General features: G+C 54.4%; 1 protein-coding gene across 1 annotated transcript; it reads left to right on the top strand.

The window, feature by feature from the left end:
• Positions 1 to 176: 176 nt before the first annotated feature.
• atg9a (ATG9 autophagy related 9 homolog A (S. cerevisiae)) lies at positions 177 to 14970 on the top strand. Its single transcript, XM_042336277.1, has 16 exons — positions 177 to 237; positions 3887 to 3971; positions 5656 to 5793; positions 6206 to 6249; positions 6901 to 6965; positions 7264 to 7425; positions 8181 to 8322; positions 8622 to 9370; positions 10184 to 10337; positions 10996 to 11175; positions 11707 to 11952; positions 12224 to 12447; positions 12912 to 13029; positions 13552 to 13774; positions 14244 to 14386; positions 14836 to 14970. The coding sequence occupies exons 3-16, from the start codon at positions 5691 to 5693 to the stop codon at positions 14839 to 14841; spliced, it is 2559 nt and encodes an 852-aa protein (XP_042192211.1). The 5' UTR covers positions 177 to 237; positions 3887 to 3971; positions 5656 to 5690; the 3' UTR covers positions 14842 to 14970.
• Positions 14971 to 17270: the final 2300 nt, after the last annotated feature.

Genomic DNA, 17270 nt, shown 5'->3' with positions numbered 1-17270 from the left:
GCGGGGCAGGCCGGGAGCTGTAGTCTGTGCCCCGTGTGTCAGCGCCGCCCACTCAGTGCGCAGCCGCAGAGGCACCTGCCCGCCCGCCGCCCGAAGCACGCCGGGAATTGTAGTATTTTCGGACGGACGGGAACTGACGGCGCAGGCGCTCTGAGTCCCCTCCGTGACGCACTTCCGCCCCGCAAGGCCAGCACCTCCGGTCAGGGGTTTGTTTTTGCGCTGCTCGAGCTACTGCCGGTAAGGCCTGTGTCACGGTGTGTGTCACTGTGTCTGTCACTGTGTGTGTCTGTCACTGTCTGTGTGTCACTGTCTGTGTCACTGTGTCTGTGTCACTGTCTGTCACTGTGTGTCTGTCACTGTCTGTCACTGTGTGTCACTGTGTGTATCACTATGTCACTGTGTCTGTGTCACTGTATGTGTGTCACTGTGTGTCACTGTGTGTATCACTATCACTGTGTCTGTGTCACTGTGTCTGTGTCACTGTGTGTCTGTCACTGTGTGTGTGTGTCACTGTGTGTCTGTCACTGTGTGTGTGTCACTGTGTGTATGTCACTGTTTGTCACTGTGTGTCACTGTGTCTGTCACTGTGTCTGTCACTGTGTTTGTGTCACTGTGTGTCTGTCACTGTGTCTGTCACTGTGTGTGTGTCACTGTCTGTCGTTGTGTGTGTGAGACTGTCTGTCACTGTGTGTGTCTCATTGTGTGTCACTGTGTGTGTCTCATTGTGTGTCACTGTGTGTGTCTCATTGTGTGTCACTGTGTGTGTATTGTGTATCGCTGTGTGCGCTCAGAGTTGCTGTGTGCGCGCGTGTGTGTGAGACTGTGTGCGCGTGTGTCTGTATGTGTGTGTGTCACTGTGTGTGTGTGTGAGAGAGACTGTTTGTGTGTCCCTGTGTCTGTCGGTGTGTGTGTGTGTGTGTGTGACTGTGCTGTGTGGCACAGTGTGTGAGGGTCTGTGTGTCTCTGTGTATTTCCAATACAATATACCTAAGACCTGTCACGCTGACTCCCCAAAAGGTGGGCTCCGATCGTGCTGTTGCCCAATACCCACCTACACACACAAATGCCTCCCAACGCGCCATCGCTGGATGGAAATCAGGAGCATTTGGGATGCTGCCAGACTCACATACTTACATAGAATAATACGACACAGAAATAGGCACAGCTACTCCTTGCCAGTGCGCACCCTCCACACCAGCCTCCACAGCCCCCCCCCCCGCCCCCGTTCTCCTCTATTCCCCTCTCCCCAAGTTTTCTCTTAAATATGTCGTTACGTTTTTCTGCGTGCAGGTTCTAACCCGAGGCGAGTTTCCTCACTCCCCGCGCCTCTGTTTACCAGCGGTCAGTAGGCACCCGGATGTTTAGTCGATTGGCGGATCGCTTTCCGGGGGGTAATAATCCCTCAAAAAAAAAACATGTCGGTCGCTCAATCCACGACACAGCTGTGCACAATTGGCTGCCACGTTTCGGCCACAAAGTACACAGTCACGACAAATTACAACGTATTCACATTTTTAAGACTGAGGTGGACAGAGGTTTGTTAGGTCAAAGGTGTCGAGGGATACGGGGAAAAGACGGGTAATTGGAGTTGAGGTGCAGATTAGCCGTGATCTTATAGAATGGCGGAACAGGCGCGAGGGAGTGAATGGCCTCCTCCATTTCCTATGTTCCTTTATTCCTGTATCCCGTGAAGCGCTTTGAGACGTCTCAATTATGTGATAAGGTGCTTTATTAATATTATTAATATTATTATTATAATTATAATATAGAGGTTCTTGTACCACAGCAGATGGAGCTGTTCCTAACACATTGACCCCATTGAGCCATACCTGTTTATATTGTCTCTTTATTTTCAGTGACATCGCAAAATGAGTTTGCTGTGTGTCCCTGAGTAAGCGTAGTTATCGGGAGGATTATCAGCTGAGCTGTTAGGTGTGTGCGACTGATAAGAGCCTGGGAGAAAAGGACGTTCAATTAGCTCCTATGTGTAGAGCCAAGAGGGTGAAGAGACAGAGAAATGACTTGGGGGGTTTTATACCACCTTATCACACCAAAATGTCTCGAAACACTTTTCAGTAATTTTGGTCGAGTTGCTGTTGTTGCAGGGAAACGTAGCAGCCATTTGTGCACGAAGTCCCCTGACCTGCTACAAGGCGAATGGGCAGTTTATCTGAAGGATGGCTGGTCAGGTTAATGCCTCAACCAAAGGACGGCACCTCTGACAATGCCGCAATCCCTTTATCTCCCCACCCTCCCACTCCTCCCGCCCGCCCGGCCCCTCAAATTTGGGGAGAGGAGTGTATACAGAGACACATATACAGAATGTGTGTACATTCCTGAGACCTTTTTGTACCCAGGGAAATGGGGCAGCGTTATTACACAGAGAGAGGGAGAGTCAGAGAGGTGGATCTATAAAGATCTATAGCACTTTGATGCATTCAAAAGCTAAATGGTGGAGCACAATGGATTGAGCTCCTGTTAATAATAATAATAAGCCTTGCATTTGATATAGCGCCTTATCACGGCTTCAAGACGTCTCAAAATGCTTCACAGAATATACTGTAAAGTGTAGTAACTGTATTTTGTGGGCGAAACATCATAGTTTTCCTGTGTACAAGGAGTATATAGAGAGTGATAATAATGGAATTGAAAGTCCAACAGAATTACTAGAGACTGTGTTTTGAATCAGGCCTGAATGTGCTCTGTGAGCGAGCGAGCGAGCGAGCGTGTGTGGGTGTGAGGGGGATCAGGTGACGTTTCTGAGATCGAAGCAGAGATCCAAAGTGGAGTCCTGTTGTTTAGTGGTTAAAACATTTGCCGTGCAAGCAAGCGAGAGGACCTGGGTTCGATTCCCAGGCGGGGCGAAAGCTTTGGCAAGTTGCCTTACTCCGCACGCATCTGTTTACCTAGCAATAAGTAGGAACTCGGTTGGTAAACAATTACCGGATCGCTTTCCGGGGATAATAATCCCTCCCAAATAACGAAATAATCTGGTCTCTCAATCCACGACTGTGGGACGCTGCTGTGTGCAATTGGCTGCCCCGTTTCACCCACAAAATGCACAGTATATCCTGTGAAGCACTTCTGGACATCTCAACGACGTGATAAAGCGCTATATCAAATGCAAGCATTTACTGTGAAGTGTAGTGACTGTGTGTTTCTGTACGCTTCAGAGCAACTCCTGTGGGAGCGCTTTGAGCCATCCTCCCGACACGACAGGCAGTGCAGTGCGTGTGTTGCACGCGAGGATTGTTGACTCGGGAATGTTTACAGCAGAGCTAAAGGGAGTGAGTTGCAGGGTGTGACCAGACTTATTAAGTGTGACAGCTCCCTGGGGCACGCAGAGTTAAGATCTATAGTCGTAATTTTACAACCGAGTGAGTGCTGTCTCACTCTGCCGGACTCTGACTTGCGGTTTCTGTTTCCCAAAACTCTCAGTCGCTTGAAAAACTGGGAAACCGTGCGGAGTCATAGTCCACATTTGAATAATCCGAGTTTAATCATAATTACAGGGAGCTGTCTTGTCAGGAGACTCCCCAGGGAATCCTTTAGAATATTCCACAAAAGGGAGGGTTCGAGGAAGGGAAAAAGAGAGACAGACAGAAAGGGAGGGCGAAAGAGAGAGAGGGAGGGGCGGGGGAGGGAGAAAGAAAAAGAAAGATCTTAACAACAATAATAATCCTCGCATTTGATATAGCGCCTTATCACGTCGTTGAGACGTCTCAAAGCGCTTCACAGCATATATGTAAAGTGCAGTGACTGTATTTTGTGAGTGAAGTGCGACAGCCAATTGTGCACAGCGACGTCCTCACAAACAGTCGTGGATTGAGAGACCAGATTTTGTTTCCGTTACGGGACCTAATCTGATGATTTCTGTCACTTTCAGGGACCCAACAGAGACTGTTATAACAGAATTGCCTTCGCTGTGCCTGTGACGTGTGGTGGAGCAGGTCTGTGCTCTGGTGTTTAAGGTGAGCTGGTGTGGGGCAGTAACAACAACAACTTACATTTACACAGCGCCCTGCACGCAGGACAGCATCTCCGAGCGGGGCACAGAGGCGCGAGCAAGGTGGGTGGGGGAGGAGGGCGGGGGGAAGGTGACCAGTGGAACAGGTAGGCTGTTAGGTGGGATTTAATAATAATAATAATCCTCACATTTGATACAGCGCCTCATCACGTTGTTGAGACGATTCAAAGCGAATCACAGAATATACAGTACAGTGTATTGACTGTAGTCATCGCTGCGGGTTTGTCCGGCTGGTGACCGGGCGTCAGAACAATGGTAACTACGGTACCAAACACTAAGGTCCGCGGCACTTCATGTCATTGGAATGTTTACTACTAAAGAGGTGAGGCTCTCCTGAACATCTCTCCAGAGGCCATCTCAGTGCCTGAGCCAAGAGCGGTGAGTGCCAACAGCGGCATGTGACTGGAGAGGATCACTGCTCTGTCCTTAGCTGATATCACAACACTTACACCTTCCAGCTGTTGCACAGTAAAGCTCCTCTACACTGTGTGTCCACACTCCCAGGGTCAGGGTTAGAGACACAGTAAAGCTCCTCTACACTGTGTGTCCACACTCCCAGGTCAGGGTTAGAGACACAGTAAAGCTCCTCTACACTGTGTGTCCACACTCCCAGGTCAGGGTTAGAGACACAGTAAAGCTCCTCTACACTGTGTGTCCACACTCCCAGGTCAGGGTTAGAGACACAGTGGAGCTGCCTTTACAATGGACAATTACAATGTAATGCTGAGTAGGATGATCAGTCTTTGATCCCAGCAGCGTGGTCCAGCCAGAGGTCAGAGAGCCAGAGCTGGAACAAACAACTCGTCCCAGGCACATGCAGTTGCTTTCTCTCTGTTCCCAGTGGTCTTGCAAGCAGCCTGATAGAAAGTCTGGGAACGGGGGAATAATAACAACAATCGCTTGCATTTGATATAGCGTCTTATCAAGTCTTCGAGACGTCTCAAAGGGCTTCACAGAACATACTATAATAATAATAACAATGTGGAGTGACTGTATTTCGTGGGCGAAATGCGGCAGCCAACTGTGTGGATTGAGTAACCAAATTATTATTATTATTTTTTGGAGGCATTATTACCTCCGGAAAGCGATTCACCAATCGACTAACCACCGGGTTCCTACTTACCGCTGGTAAACAGAGGCGTGAGTGTGGAGTAAGGAAACTTGCCTCAGGTTTCGCCCTGACCCGCCCGGGAATCAATCGAACCCAGGTCCTCTCGCTTGCGAGGCGACCGCACTAACCACTAAGGAATAGTAAATGTGACCGGACGGCTGTGTTGTGGAGTGCCTGATTGGCCCCCAGGGTGGGGGGTGTACATGGGGAAGGGTGGGGGTTTGGAAGCTTCTGCTGCTGATGATGGTGCGTGTATGTGTCTGGCAGGTGCTGATGCTGTGTGTGTGTGTGTCTGGTAGGTGCTGATGCTGTATGTTTCAGCACCTTGGGACGTCCTCCAGATGTGAAAGGCACTATACAAATGTTATCTTGTATGTGTGTGGCAGGTGCTGATGCTGTGTGTGTGTGTGTGGCAGGTGCTGGTTTTATTCCACAACACTGATGGTGTGTGTGTGGCAGGTGCTGTTGCTGTGTGTGTATGTGACAGGTGCTGATGCTGTGTGTGTGTGTCTGGCAGGTGCTGAGAGTCGAGGAAGGATGGAAGAGTAGAGGATGGCTCACTTCACCACAGATTACCAGCGGCTGGAGGCCTCCTACAGCGACTCTCCCCCGGGCGAGGAGGACCTTCTGGTCCATATCGCTGAGGGCAGCAAATGTGAGCTCCGGGGGCACGCCTGCGGGGAGAGGGAGAGAGACAACAGAGAGACCCACAGAGTGGGGGGGATAGGGGGAAGGAGAGGAGCACAAATAGGGGGAGAAAGAGAGATGCATAGACAGGCGAAGGGGGAGGGAGGGAGACACGCAGGGAGATAGAGTGATGCGCAGAGGGAGAGGCGTGGAGTTGAGACGAGCGGAGAGAGGGGAAGAGAGAAATGGGCAGCGAAGGTAAGAGAGAGAAACGCTTAGAGAGTGGGGGAGAACGACGTGCACACAAACCTATGGACTGTGCGCTCCACAGGTCTCCTCACCTCCCTCCCTGTCGGTCTGGCTCCTCACACCTGTCTCCCCAGTCTGAAGGGTTTGACTATCCCATGTGTAACCTCTCACTCTGTCCCTTTCATTTCCAGCGCAATGGCATCACATCGAAAACCTCGACCTCTTCTTCACCAGGATATCCTTTTGCAGTGAGCGAGTGTGTGGTTAGCGGGTGTACTGTGTGTGAGGGTGTATTGTGGCCTGTGTGTGAGTGTGTGTATGATGTGAGTGTGTGTACCGTGTCCCACGTGTATACAATGTCTGACTGAGTACCATGGCCCTGGCATGTACCACGTATGAGCGTATGTGTACCATGTACCATGTGTGTGTTGTTGCAGTTAGCTGTGAGCTGTGGGTGATGAGGGTCAGAGGACTGACAGGCTGTGGGTTGAGTCCTGGTGGGCACCCCTACCCTCTGCCCTTTTGGAGTTGGTGAAAATCTAATAGCAAAAGCTGTTTGAGGGGAGGAAGGAGCTGGAGCAGACAGCAAGCCTCCGAGATGTTGGATTAAGCCGTGTGAAGTATGTATAAACACAAGTTGTTGTGAATACAAAGCACTGATGGGCGTGAAGCTAATCGCTGAGACTTGTTAGTGTGGGATACGTCAACAACAACAATTTGTACTTACGCAGCGCTCCTCACACAGGGCAGCGTCCCAGAGCGCTTGATAGTGGCGGAGCACAACCCTAGTTGAGGGGAGGTGGGGGGGTAGGGTGGGAGTGGCGAGGAAACTGACCGTAAGCACGGCCGAAGAGTTGTTGTTGCCGTGCCTTAACCCAGACTGAACATCTACCATCTGCACCAGAAGAACGGCTTCACCTGCATGTTGCTGACTGAGCTCTTCGAGCTGGTGTAAGTCACCCGTCCTTGTTCAACTCATAGTCTCCTCCTCCTGATCAGAGAGGACAAGCGGTGGAGCTCTCTCTCACTCTCTTTCTCTCACTCTCTTATCACTTACTCACACTCCCGGTTTTTCTTTCTCTTGCTGTCTCACTCTCTCTCACTCACTTTCTCTCACGCTCTCTCTCTCTCTCGCTCACTCACCTTCTCACTCACTCTCTTTCATTCTTTCTTATACTCGCACTCTCACTTCCTCTCACTCTTTCTCCATCACTCACTTACACTGTCTCTCTCTCTCTCTCTCTGGCAGGCAATTTCTGTTCGTCGTGGCCTTCACCACGTTCCTGGTGAACTGCGTGGACTATGACATCCTGTTTGCCAACAAAATGATCAACCACACGCAGCGGGGACACGAGACTGTGAAAGTCACTCTGCCGGATGCTTTCCTGGCCCCACAGGCCTGCACTGCCAAGTAAGTGGTCCGTGGGCACTTCTGTATCTACAGCCCGGTGTGTCTGTGTTTGTCTGTGTGTGTAGTGTGTGTGTGTGTGTAGCGTAATGCGTGTCTGTGAGTGTAGTGAGTGTGGGGGGGTTGGGCAGGGTGGGCAGGAGGTTAGGATAACACAGAAAAGACACCGTTCGGCTCACTGAGCCTCTACTACTCTCCCTGTGTTACTAAGATCAATTTTTTGAATCCAGTATTCTGGCTCCCTCCCCTCACATCCCTTAGGCAAGTTTCCTTACTCCACGCGTCTCAGATCCTTTTGCTTAGCAGTATGTAGGAACCTGGTTGCTTCCCCACCTTCAATCCACCCTCCCCCACCCCGAACCCCAGCTCGGGTCTGTCTGTCCAGCGCCTTGGGACATCCTCCCATCGTGAAAGGCGCTTTACAAATGTAAATTTTGTTGCTGTTGTTGTTAGTCGATTGGGGGAAACGCTTTTCTGGGGTAATAATCCCTCCAAAAAAATAATAACAATGCGGTCACTCAACCCACGGCTGTTTGTGGGGCACTGCTGAGCTCTATTGGCTGCCGCGTTTAGCCCACAAAATGCACAGTCACTACACTTTGCAGTTTATCCTGTGAAGCTTTTTGAGACGTCTCAGCGACGTGATAAGGCGCTGGGTTAAATGCCGGGATTATTACCGTTATTATTATTGTTATGTGGGCCGGACGTGTGGCTGTGCTGTGGAGCCTGGGATTGACAGCTGCTTTCGTCTCTCTCAGGATCCAACACAATGTCTTCATCATCTTTATCCTGCTGATTGCTGGTATATTCTGGCTGCATCGCCTCATCAAATTCATCTACAGTGTCTGCTGCTACTGGGAGATCCGCTCCTTCTACATCAACGCCCTGCAGATCCGCATGGTGAGTAACCCACGCCCTCAGTGGGCGGGAGAGAGATGCCGGGGGTGGGGGAGAGATGGAGTGGAGGGTGAATTAAACAGAATAGGCTGGGTGAGCGCGGCAGTGTTACAGTGGTCTCAGCTGCTTGTGCTCGGAGCAGGAGGTTGAGGCTTTGAGCCCCAACGATACCCCAAATAAATCGCTTTCCGGGGATAATAATCCCTCCAAAAGCAATGCGCTTTGAGGTTTCTCAGTGGCATAATGAGGCGCTGTATCAAATGTAAGGATTATTATTAATACTTATAATATTGCTGTGTCAGGCGGACCTGCCCTACTTCAGTTGGCAGGAGGTGGAGGCGCGGATCATTGAGATCCAGAAGGAACATCAGATCTGCATCCACAAGAAGGAGCTGACCGAACTGGACATCTACCACCGCATCCTCCGCTACAAGAACTACACGGTGGCCATGGTCAACAAGTCCCTGCTGCCCATCCGCTTCCACCTGCCGCTGCTGGGTGAGGTGGTCTTCTACACCAGGGGGCTCAAGTACAACTTCGAGCTGATCTTCCTGTGGGGGCCGGGGTCGCTGTTCGAGAACGAGTGGAGCTTGAAGACGGAGTACAAGCGCGGGGGCAGCCGGCTGGAGCTGGCCGACAAACTGAGCTCTCGCATCCTGTGGATCGGCATCGCCAACCTGCTGCTCTGCCCCATCATCCTGATCTGGCAGATCCTCTACGCCTTCTTCAGCTACACGGAGGTGATCAAGCGGGAGCCGGGGAGCCTGGGGGCCCGGTGCTGGTCGCTGTACGGACGCTGTTACCTGCGGCACTTTAACGAGCTGGATCACGAGCTGCACTCGCGGCTCAGCAAGGGCTACAAGGCGGCCTCCAAGTACATGAACTGCTTCCTCTCGCCGCTGCTCACCGTCATCGCCAAGAACGTGGCCTTCTTCGCGGGCTCCATCCTGGCTGTGCTCATCGCTCTCACCATCTACGACGAGGACGTGTTGGCCGTGGAGCACGTGTTGACCACCATCACCCTCCTGGGGGTGTGCATCACCGTCTGCAGGTCAGCACCGCCCAGGGGTGCGCTGCGCTCTGTCTACCGAGTTGTGGGGTTCTGATATGTGCGGAAACCGTACACAGGGTGTTCACAAAGTCCTGTTGACCCCCTCCCACCCCCCGCCTGTTTTTTTTCAGTGGGGGAGCGAGCCCCAGCACAGACACGATGGGGAGAGAGAGTGAGAGAGAGCAGGGAATGGGGTTGGAGTAGAGAGCTCCAGTGTGTGTGGGGGTGTCCTGTAGTGGAAACTGTAGTGGAAACTCCGTCCCCACATCTCAGCAGTTCTGGCCCGGGCTCCCCATAACCAAACTGATCGACTTCAAGATCCTCTCACTCTTGTGTTCAAATCCCTTCACTCCCTGGTCCCTCCATCTCCGGCCTCCTCACTCCCCAATCCAGCACCCGGCACCTCAGCTCGACTGGCACCGGCTCCTGCTCATCCCTCGCGCCCTCCGCCCCACCATCGGAGGTCGCGCTTTCAGCCACTACGCCCCAAAACTCTGGAACGCTGTCCCTCAACCTTCAACCCCTCCGCCTTGGCCCCTCTCTCCCCTTTTTCAAGTCCCGCCTGAAAGCGTTTCACCACCTGCCGCCCCCCAGCCCCCCACCCCCACCCACCCGGCTCGGAGTCAGGCTGTGCCATTGTTAAGCTCTGAGATGCTGCCCTGGGTGGAGGGCGCTATATAAGTGCAGGTTGTTGTTGTTGAGCTGTCGGTAACCGAATAACCCAGTTTGGGTTGTGGGAGCAGCAGTAAGTGATACTTGGCTGACCTCGTGATGATGTTGACGTGAATCTATCTTTGTTTGTCCCGCTGTCAGATGTTTCATCCCGGACAAGGACATGGTGTTCTGCCCCGAGCAGCTGCTGAAAGTCATCCTGTCTCACATCCACTATATGCCCGATCACTGGCTGGGCAATGCCCACCGCTACGAGACCCGCGACCAGTTTGCTCAGCTGTTCCAGTACAAAGCTGTAAGCAGGGGATATTCTTGCGTGGGTGGTGGGTGGGGTGGGGGGCGGTGCTGGACAACACTCATCAGACGAGAGAGCCGTTGCCTTGACTGACAGGTCCATCTGCCGTTCAGGGGTGAGGATGCCCTGACGAGCCCCCCACCCCCCACTCAGGCTGGACCAGAAGTGGGCAGGTGCCAAGAGGGGACCCAAGTTAGGACCCGACCTCACACAGTCTAAACTGATAAAAAGAGAAGGGAGTTTCTCTCTCTCTCTCCCGGTGTCCTGGCCAAAAATCCCCCCCCCAAATAAAATTTGGTCACTCATTTCACGGCTGCGTGTGGGACTCCGCTGTGCGCAATTGGCTGCCGCCTTTCGCCTTCCACCTTTCACAAAACACACAGTCACTACACTTTAATATCTGGGGGATAACAGTGTATAGTTTGGGACACGACATATCAAGCGACTGCCAGGATGGTAGAAGGCGAATGAGATGGACCTCGGTCTTCCTTCGCCAGCAGATTGTTAAGTTCTGATGTTCTTTACAGTGTGTCCTGTGAAGCGCTTTGAGACGTCCCAACGATGTGATAAGGCGCTGTATAATGTGAGGATTATTATTATGATGATGATGATTTGAGATGAGGTGGGAATGATCAGCGGCCTCTCCCGTACCCCCCAGATGTTTATCTTGGAGGAACTGCTGAGCCCCATCGTCACCCCCTTCATCCTGATCTTCTGCCTGAGGAGAAAATCGCTCGAGATCATCGACTTCTTCCGGAACTTCACCGTGGAGGTGGTGGGGGTCGGAGACACCTGCTCGTTTGCCCAGATGGATGTCAGACAGCACGGCCACCCTGCAGTAAGACCCTCGCTCGCCTCGTCCGCTAATCTTCTCCCTCCTCTACTCTTCCCCACCCCCGCCCCACCCTCTACTCTTCGCTCCCCTCCTCTTCAGTTTGGCTCAGGCACTTTCACTTCTTGGTCAAGAGGTTGTGGGTTCTGCTCTTGTGTCGGAGGCTCTGAGTTCACGGTCCAGGCTGATGCTCCAGCTCAGCGCTGTGGGGTGGGGGGAGGAGAGAGAGAGAGAGAGCGCCACATTGTCGGGAGATGCTGTCTTGTTTGGAAGGGGCATTAAATCTCACTCTCTTCCTGTCTGTGCCCTGTTCAGGCCGTGTATATAAAACGCTACCTCGTGTGAAGGCTGCAAGGGGGTTGGGCATTGGGTGGGTGGGCTGTGTTGGGGTAGGGGAAGGGGGTGGGTGCCAGACTGGAGTGGTTGGAAGGTGTGGGGGGTGTGTGGTGGGGGGGGGGTGTTGGGGGGGTGGATTGTGATGATGGTGTAAAGCAGTGCGGCGATGCCTCACTGATCTCTCTCTCCGCCCCTCGCCAGTGGCTGTCGGCCGGCAAGACCGAGGCCTCCATCTACCAGCAGGCGGAGGACGGCAAGACGGAGCTGTCTCTCATGCACTTCGCCATCACCAACCCCAAGTGGCAGCCTCCCCAGGAGAGCACGGCCTTCATCAGCCAACTGACCGAGAGGGTCCACCGCGACACAGCCACCGCCATCAGCACCCAGACCGTCCTGCCCCCCAACACCATGTTCACGTCGCTGCAGTCCGTGCAGTCCGAGTCTGAGGTGAGGGAGCTCCGCGCTGGGAATGTTCCCTTCCCGGGTCCATCCCACCAGCAATTCCCTTGAAAGATCGCTCGCTCGCTCGCCTGCCGCACACTCGCTCCCTCGCCTTGTGGCACGGTGCTGACCTGGCCCGAGGTGTAGAGCCCTGTAGCTCAGCGGTTACAGCACTCGCCTCGCAAGCGAAATGACTCCGGTTCGATTCCGGGGCGCGTTTATGACAAAAAATAAATAATTCTCTCTGTTTCCCCCCCTGCCACACCCACCCACCCAGCCACACAGTCTGATTGCCAACATCATCGCCGGCCCCCCCTCATTGGCGTTCCACTTGGGACGAGACATGGGGGCTTCGCGAGCAGCCTCGGAGCCAGCCACGGGGGCCCTGAGGTCCTTCTCCCCGTTACAGGGCAGCCAGAACTTCCCCTCCAGCTTCCACACCTCCATGCTGCGTGGCGAGGGCTCCACCCAGGCAGTGAGGAGCCGCATGGCTGGCTCAGGGTGAGTGGATCTGTCCCCGGCCTCAGGGCCTGTTGTTGTTGTTGTTGTTGTTAACTCTCTGTGGTTGTTACGTGTCCTGTGTCTTTCTTGGTTTTATAGTTTTATCATTTAATCCTCAACGCCATCTTCCGCTCAGCGAGCTCCAGCCTCCTCCGTGCCCCCACCCCCGCTCTGTCCTGCCCCGCCATTGGCGGTCAGGCCTTCAGCCTCTCTGCCCTTTCCCTCTGAAACTGCACCTCACAGTCCCTTCGCCTCGCCCCCTCCCTCGCCTCCATTCAAAACCTGTCTCAAGACCCTCCTCTTCGACCGCGCCTTCGGTCATCCTCCTACCCCTCACCCTCCTGATCCCGACCCCCAGCTCGGGTCAACATTCCTGTCTGTCCAGCGTCTTGGGACGTCCTTGGGTGATTTACTGTTTGTTGGGTATGTGTTTTGAGTCTCTCTCTCTCTCTCTGTGTCTGTAGCACTGACGCCAGGACAGTCAGCTCAGGCAGCAGCGTGTGGGAAGGTCAGCTCCAGAGCCTGATCCTGTCTGAATACGCCTCCACCGAAATGAGTCTGCACGCGCTCTACATGCACGAGGTAAGGCCTCTCTCGCTCCCTCCCTCCCCACTCCTCATCTTACTCCCCACCACCTAGTCTCCCCCCCCCGCGTCATCTCTCCCCCCGCCCCCACTCGCCTCGTCTCCTCACCCCACCCCCGGCCTCGGTCTCCTCCCATCCCACCCAGCCTGTATTGGAGCGTCAGCTTAGACAATGTGATTCCAATTCCCAAATTGGGGCTTGAACCCACAACCTTCTGACTCTGGCCTCCTGCTTGTCCCTCGAGCCCCCCTCTCTCCGCCATTGGTGTCCGCGCTTTCAGCCGCTACGCCCTGTAAACTCTCCCGCAATCCCTCCCTCGCCTCCCCTCCTTCCCCACTTTTAGTTACCAACTGAAATCCTTCCTCTTCGACCCTGTTTCCGGGTCACCGCCCTCCCCCCGGCTCGGCTTCAGGCTCCGCTACTGTCGGGCGCTCCGAGCGAGACCTGCCCCTTGCGAGGGCCGCTGTGTAAATGCTGCTGCTGTTGATGCTGCTGCTGTTGTTGTTGTTGTGTCCCCAGCACCACAAGCAGCAAACGCGAGCCGAGCCATCCCGGCACATGTGGCACCGGCAGGACAGCGACGACAGCGGGGAGAGCGCCCACGAGGAGCCGGGCACGGTGCGCGTCTCGCCCGGCAATGTGCCCCGCTCAGCCAGCTACCCCACTATGTCCGGCACCGACTCGGCCACCGCCTGCCAGGAGGTCACCGTCACCTCGTCAGACACGCCGTGGAGATCAGCCGGTGAGAGGGAGCTTCAGTCACTCCATCATTCATTCAGTCACTACATCACAGCGTATCCCGTGAAGCGCTTTGAGACGTCTCAAGGGAATGATAAGGCGCTGTATCAAATGCAAGGATTATTATTAGTAGTGATAGTATTATTATTGTTGTTAGTATTATTGTCGTCATTATTATTATAAATTATTATTATTGTTGTTATAATAATTATTGTTATTATCTTTACTGTTATTATTATAACGCCTAATAATAATCCCTCCAAAAAAACAATAATAAATTGGGTCATTTTCAATCTACAACGCTTTGTGGGACATTGCTGTGCGCCATTGGCTGCCGCGTTCGCCCACAAATATACAGTCAATTCACTTTACAGTGTGTTCTGTGAAGCGCTTTGGGACGTCCTCTCGACGTGAAAAGCGCTATATCAAATGCAAGGATTATTATTATAATAATGATTATTGTTCGTTGACAGAGCTGTCGGGCTCGCAGCGTCCGGCTTCTCGTTACTCTCGGCTGCCGATGGGGGGCTGGACGGAGGATGGGGGGGTCCCACGGCACCCTGAGACTGTGCCCGAGGAGGGCTCCGAGGATGAGATGCCTCCACAGATCCATCAGGTACAGAGAGTGTGTCTACCCCGAGCGCCGTGCAGCGAGGGGTGGGGGGAGGGGAGAGCGACAGAGAATCCGTGATCAGCCTTCTTCATGTCAAGGGCTCAGTTGCTCTCACCTCAGGGTTGGGAGGTGATGGGGTTGAGCCCCATTCCCCCTCCTCCCGTGACTGCCGCTTGGAGCTCACAGTTCGGACTGAACCTCCAGTACGTCCTGGTGTGGGAGTGGGGGGGGGGGGAGGGGAGGTTGGGCCGCAATCCTCCATATGCAGCCCCCCCCCCACTGCCAACAACAACTTGCCCCTCACGCCATGTAATAACACAGTCCCAGTCAAGTGGAGGCGACGGGTGGTGGCGTTGGGAGTCAGCAGCTGGAAGAGATGGGATGCACACAGCCCCCCCCCCCCACCCCCCACACCATGTAGTAACACAGTCTCTCTCCCCCCCCCCCTGTAGGTGTAGCTGTGGTGTGAACACGCGCAGTGTGAGCTGGAGAGCACAAGTGGTGGAGCTGCTGATTTTCTACCTTTGATCGTGTTACAGTGTTAATGTGGCTGCATGTCACCCACCGCTGCTCAGCCCTGTCGAGACCCCCACCCCCCGCTTCCCCTTACCCCCCCCCCCCCGCTTCCCCGAACAAACCCGACCCGTTGCCAACACCCTGGGTCTCGTTTCGTGACCGAGGCTTTATTTTGCATCTGTTTTCCCGGAATGTTCTAACCAGAGTTTATGATTGTCATTTTTTTATTTTCAAAAAACGGACAGACAAAAGTGTGGTGTTAGAGGGGGGGGAGGTAGGGAGGGGGGGGGAGAGGTGGGAGGGAGCAAGGGAGGGAGAAAGGTGGGGGAGAGGGAGGTGGGGAGGGAAGAAGGAGGTGGGGGAGAGAGGAGGAGGGAGTTGGGGAAGAGGGAGGTGGGGGAAAGGGAGGGGGAGAGGAGAGAGGGAGGGTGGGTGGAGGCTGTGTTGGGAAAATGTCTGTTTTCTGCTCTCGATGCCCCAAAGGTGGGAGGGAGGGAAAGGGTGAGGTGTGTGGGTGGGGTGGGGGGAATGTTGTTTAATTAACAGTTCATATGTGTGTGGAGGGGGGGGACTAGGGCGTGGGAATAGAATGTGGGGGGGTTTGGGGGGAGAACGCATGTTATCAGGGATCCAATTTTGATTTTCAAGGAGTTTTAGCACATCAAAGGGAGTTTTAAAAGGGAAAAAAAAAGCTTTGTCGGTGGGGGGTGAGGAGAACGGGGGGAGCCGTTTGATCACTCGCTCCTCTCTCTCAATCTCTCGGGCTCGTCCCCATCGAAATCGAATTCTGTCGCTATGTCAGCTCAGCCTCCCAGCCGGTCCCTCGCTCCCCGGTCACAGCTGTGCAGCAAAACAGCCCACACGTTTACACGTTTACACGAGGGATTGGGGGGGGGGGGGGGGGGGCAGGGGAGAGCTGGAGGTCCCGCACTCTCCCAGTCTATAAATGCTGCCGTTTTGTCCTCCGCTTTGCTTTGCATGTGTGTCACTGTTGAGAATGCCTGCCCTGCCCAGCCCAGCCCAGCCCAGCCCTGCCCTGCCCAGCCCAGCCCAGCCCAGCCCAGCCCTACCCTGCCCTGCCCTGCCCAGCCCTGCCCTGCCCTGCCCTGCCCAGCCCTGCCCTGCCCAGCCCAGCCCTACCCTGCCCTGCCCAGCCCTTCCAGCCCTGCCATGCCCAGCCCAGCCCAGCCCTTCCCAGCCCTGCCCTGCCCTGCCCTGCCCAGCCCAGCCCTGCCCTGCCCTGCCCAGCGCAGCCCTTCCCAGCCAGCCCTGCCCTGCCCTGCCCAGCCCAGCCCTGCCCAGCCCAGCCCAGCCTGCCCAGCCCTACCATACCCTGCCCTGCCCTGCCCAGCCCAGCCCTGCCCAGCCCTACCCTGCCCTGCCCAGCCCTGCCCTGCCCAGCCCTGCCCAGCCCAGCCCAGCCCAGCCCTGCCCTGCCCAGCCCAGCCCTGCCCTGCCCAGCCCTGCCGCAGTGCGCTACAGTCAGCTGTTGCCGTTTGTCCGTTATTTTCCAGGGAAAATCTTTTTCCCAGCTCTCATGGTGCTTTGAAACCCATTCTTCAGACGAGACACTAAACCGAAGTCTCCCTCCCCTCCCTCCCTCCCCTCCCTCCCTGTCTGTGTCTGTGATTGTTTGTTCAGGCGGACGTTAAAAGATCCTGCGGCAAACACTTTTGTATAAAGTGAAGAGAGTGAGCTACTCTCTCCCAGTGTCCTGGCCGACAATCCCCTCCGCCACCTTCTCCACTCCCACCCTCACTCCTGCCCCTCGGGGCTGCTTGTGGGACGTTGCTGTGCGAGTGGGCGTGAAACAGCTGCCGCATTTGCCTGCAAAATGCACAGTCACCACACTGCACGACAGTCCGTGCGGAGCGTGCTTGTCGAGACGTTTAAGGGAGCGACTTGGGGAGGCGGGGGGAATCTGGCGGGATAGTTATCCCTGTGGGGGAAAGCGATTGATGGGGGGGGGGGAGGAGGCGGGGGAAATGTCTGTCTGAACCCCCTTTTGTAAGTGTTCTCTGAGCTGTAGCCAGGAGAGGGCAGTCACCGGCTGCCTCCTGATTAAAAGGTGCGAGATGTTTTTTTAAAAGATTTTTTTTATTTATTCAGAGGTGTGTTTTTTTTTAAAAAAAAAAGCTTGTGTGTGTGTGACGTGCAGATTAGGGGTTAGCTCAGGAGGCCGGGGGGTGGTGCAGAGCACCTCTGACTCTCTCTCCGGTTGGCTGTTGGAGGGACATCACTGCGTAAAACAGTCTGCTGTGTCTCACCTACAATTATACACTTTGTAGTAAATCCTCCTGAGGTGAAGTGAGGTGTTTTCAGACGTAATCCCTCCCAAACAAAACCAAAATTAACGCAGTAAGTAGGAACC

The sequence above is a fragment of the Callorhinchus milii genome, unplaced genomic scaffold, assembly GCF_018977255.1.
Source record: "Callorhinchus milii isolate IMCB2004 unplaced genomic scaffold, IMCB_Cmil_1.0 Scaffold6, whole genome shotgun sequence".
Classification (NCBI taxonomy): Eukaryota; Metazoa; Chordata; class Chondrichthyes; order Chimaeriformes; family Callorhinchidae; genus Callorhinchus; species Callorhinchus milii.
The sequence above is the reverse complement of the archived record's forward strand: the minus strand, read 5'-3'. Positions and strand labels throughout refer to the sequence as shown.

Excerpts from the sequence above, each read along its gene's own strand:
- atg9a (XM_042336277.1), top strand. The coding sequence starts at position 5,691 with ATGGCTCACTTCACCACAGATTACCAGCGGCTGGAGGCCTCCTACAGC. Across the intron at positions 9,371-10,183 it reads GTGTGCATCACCGTCTGCAG|ATGTTTCATCCCGGACAAGG; the intron begins GTCAGCACCGCC and ends TCCCGCTGTCAG. Across the intron at positions 11,176-11,706 it reads GACAGCACGGCCACCCTGCA|TGGCTGTCGGCCGGCAAGAC; the intron begins GTAAGACCCTCG and ends GCCCCTCGCCAG.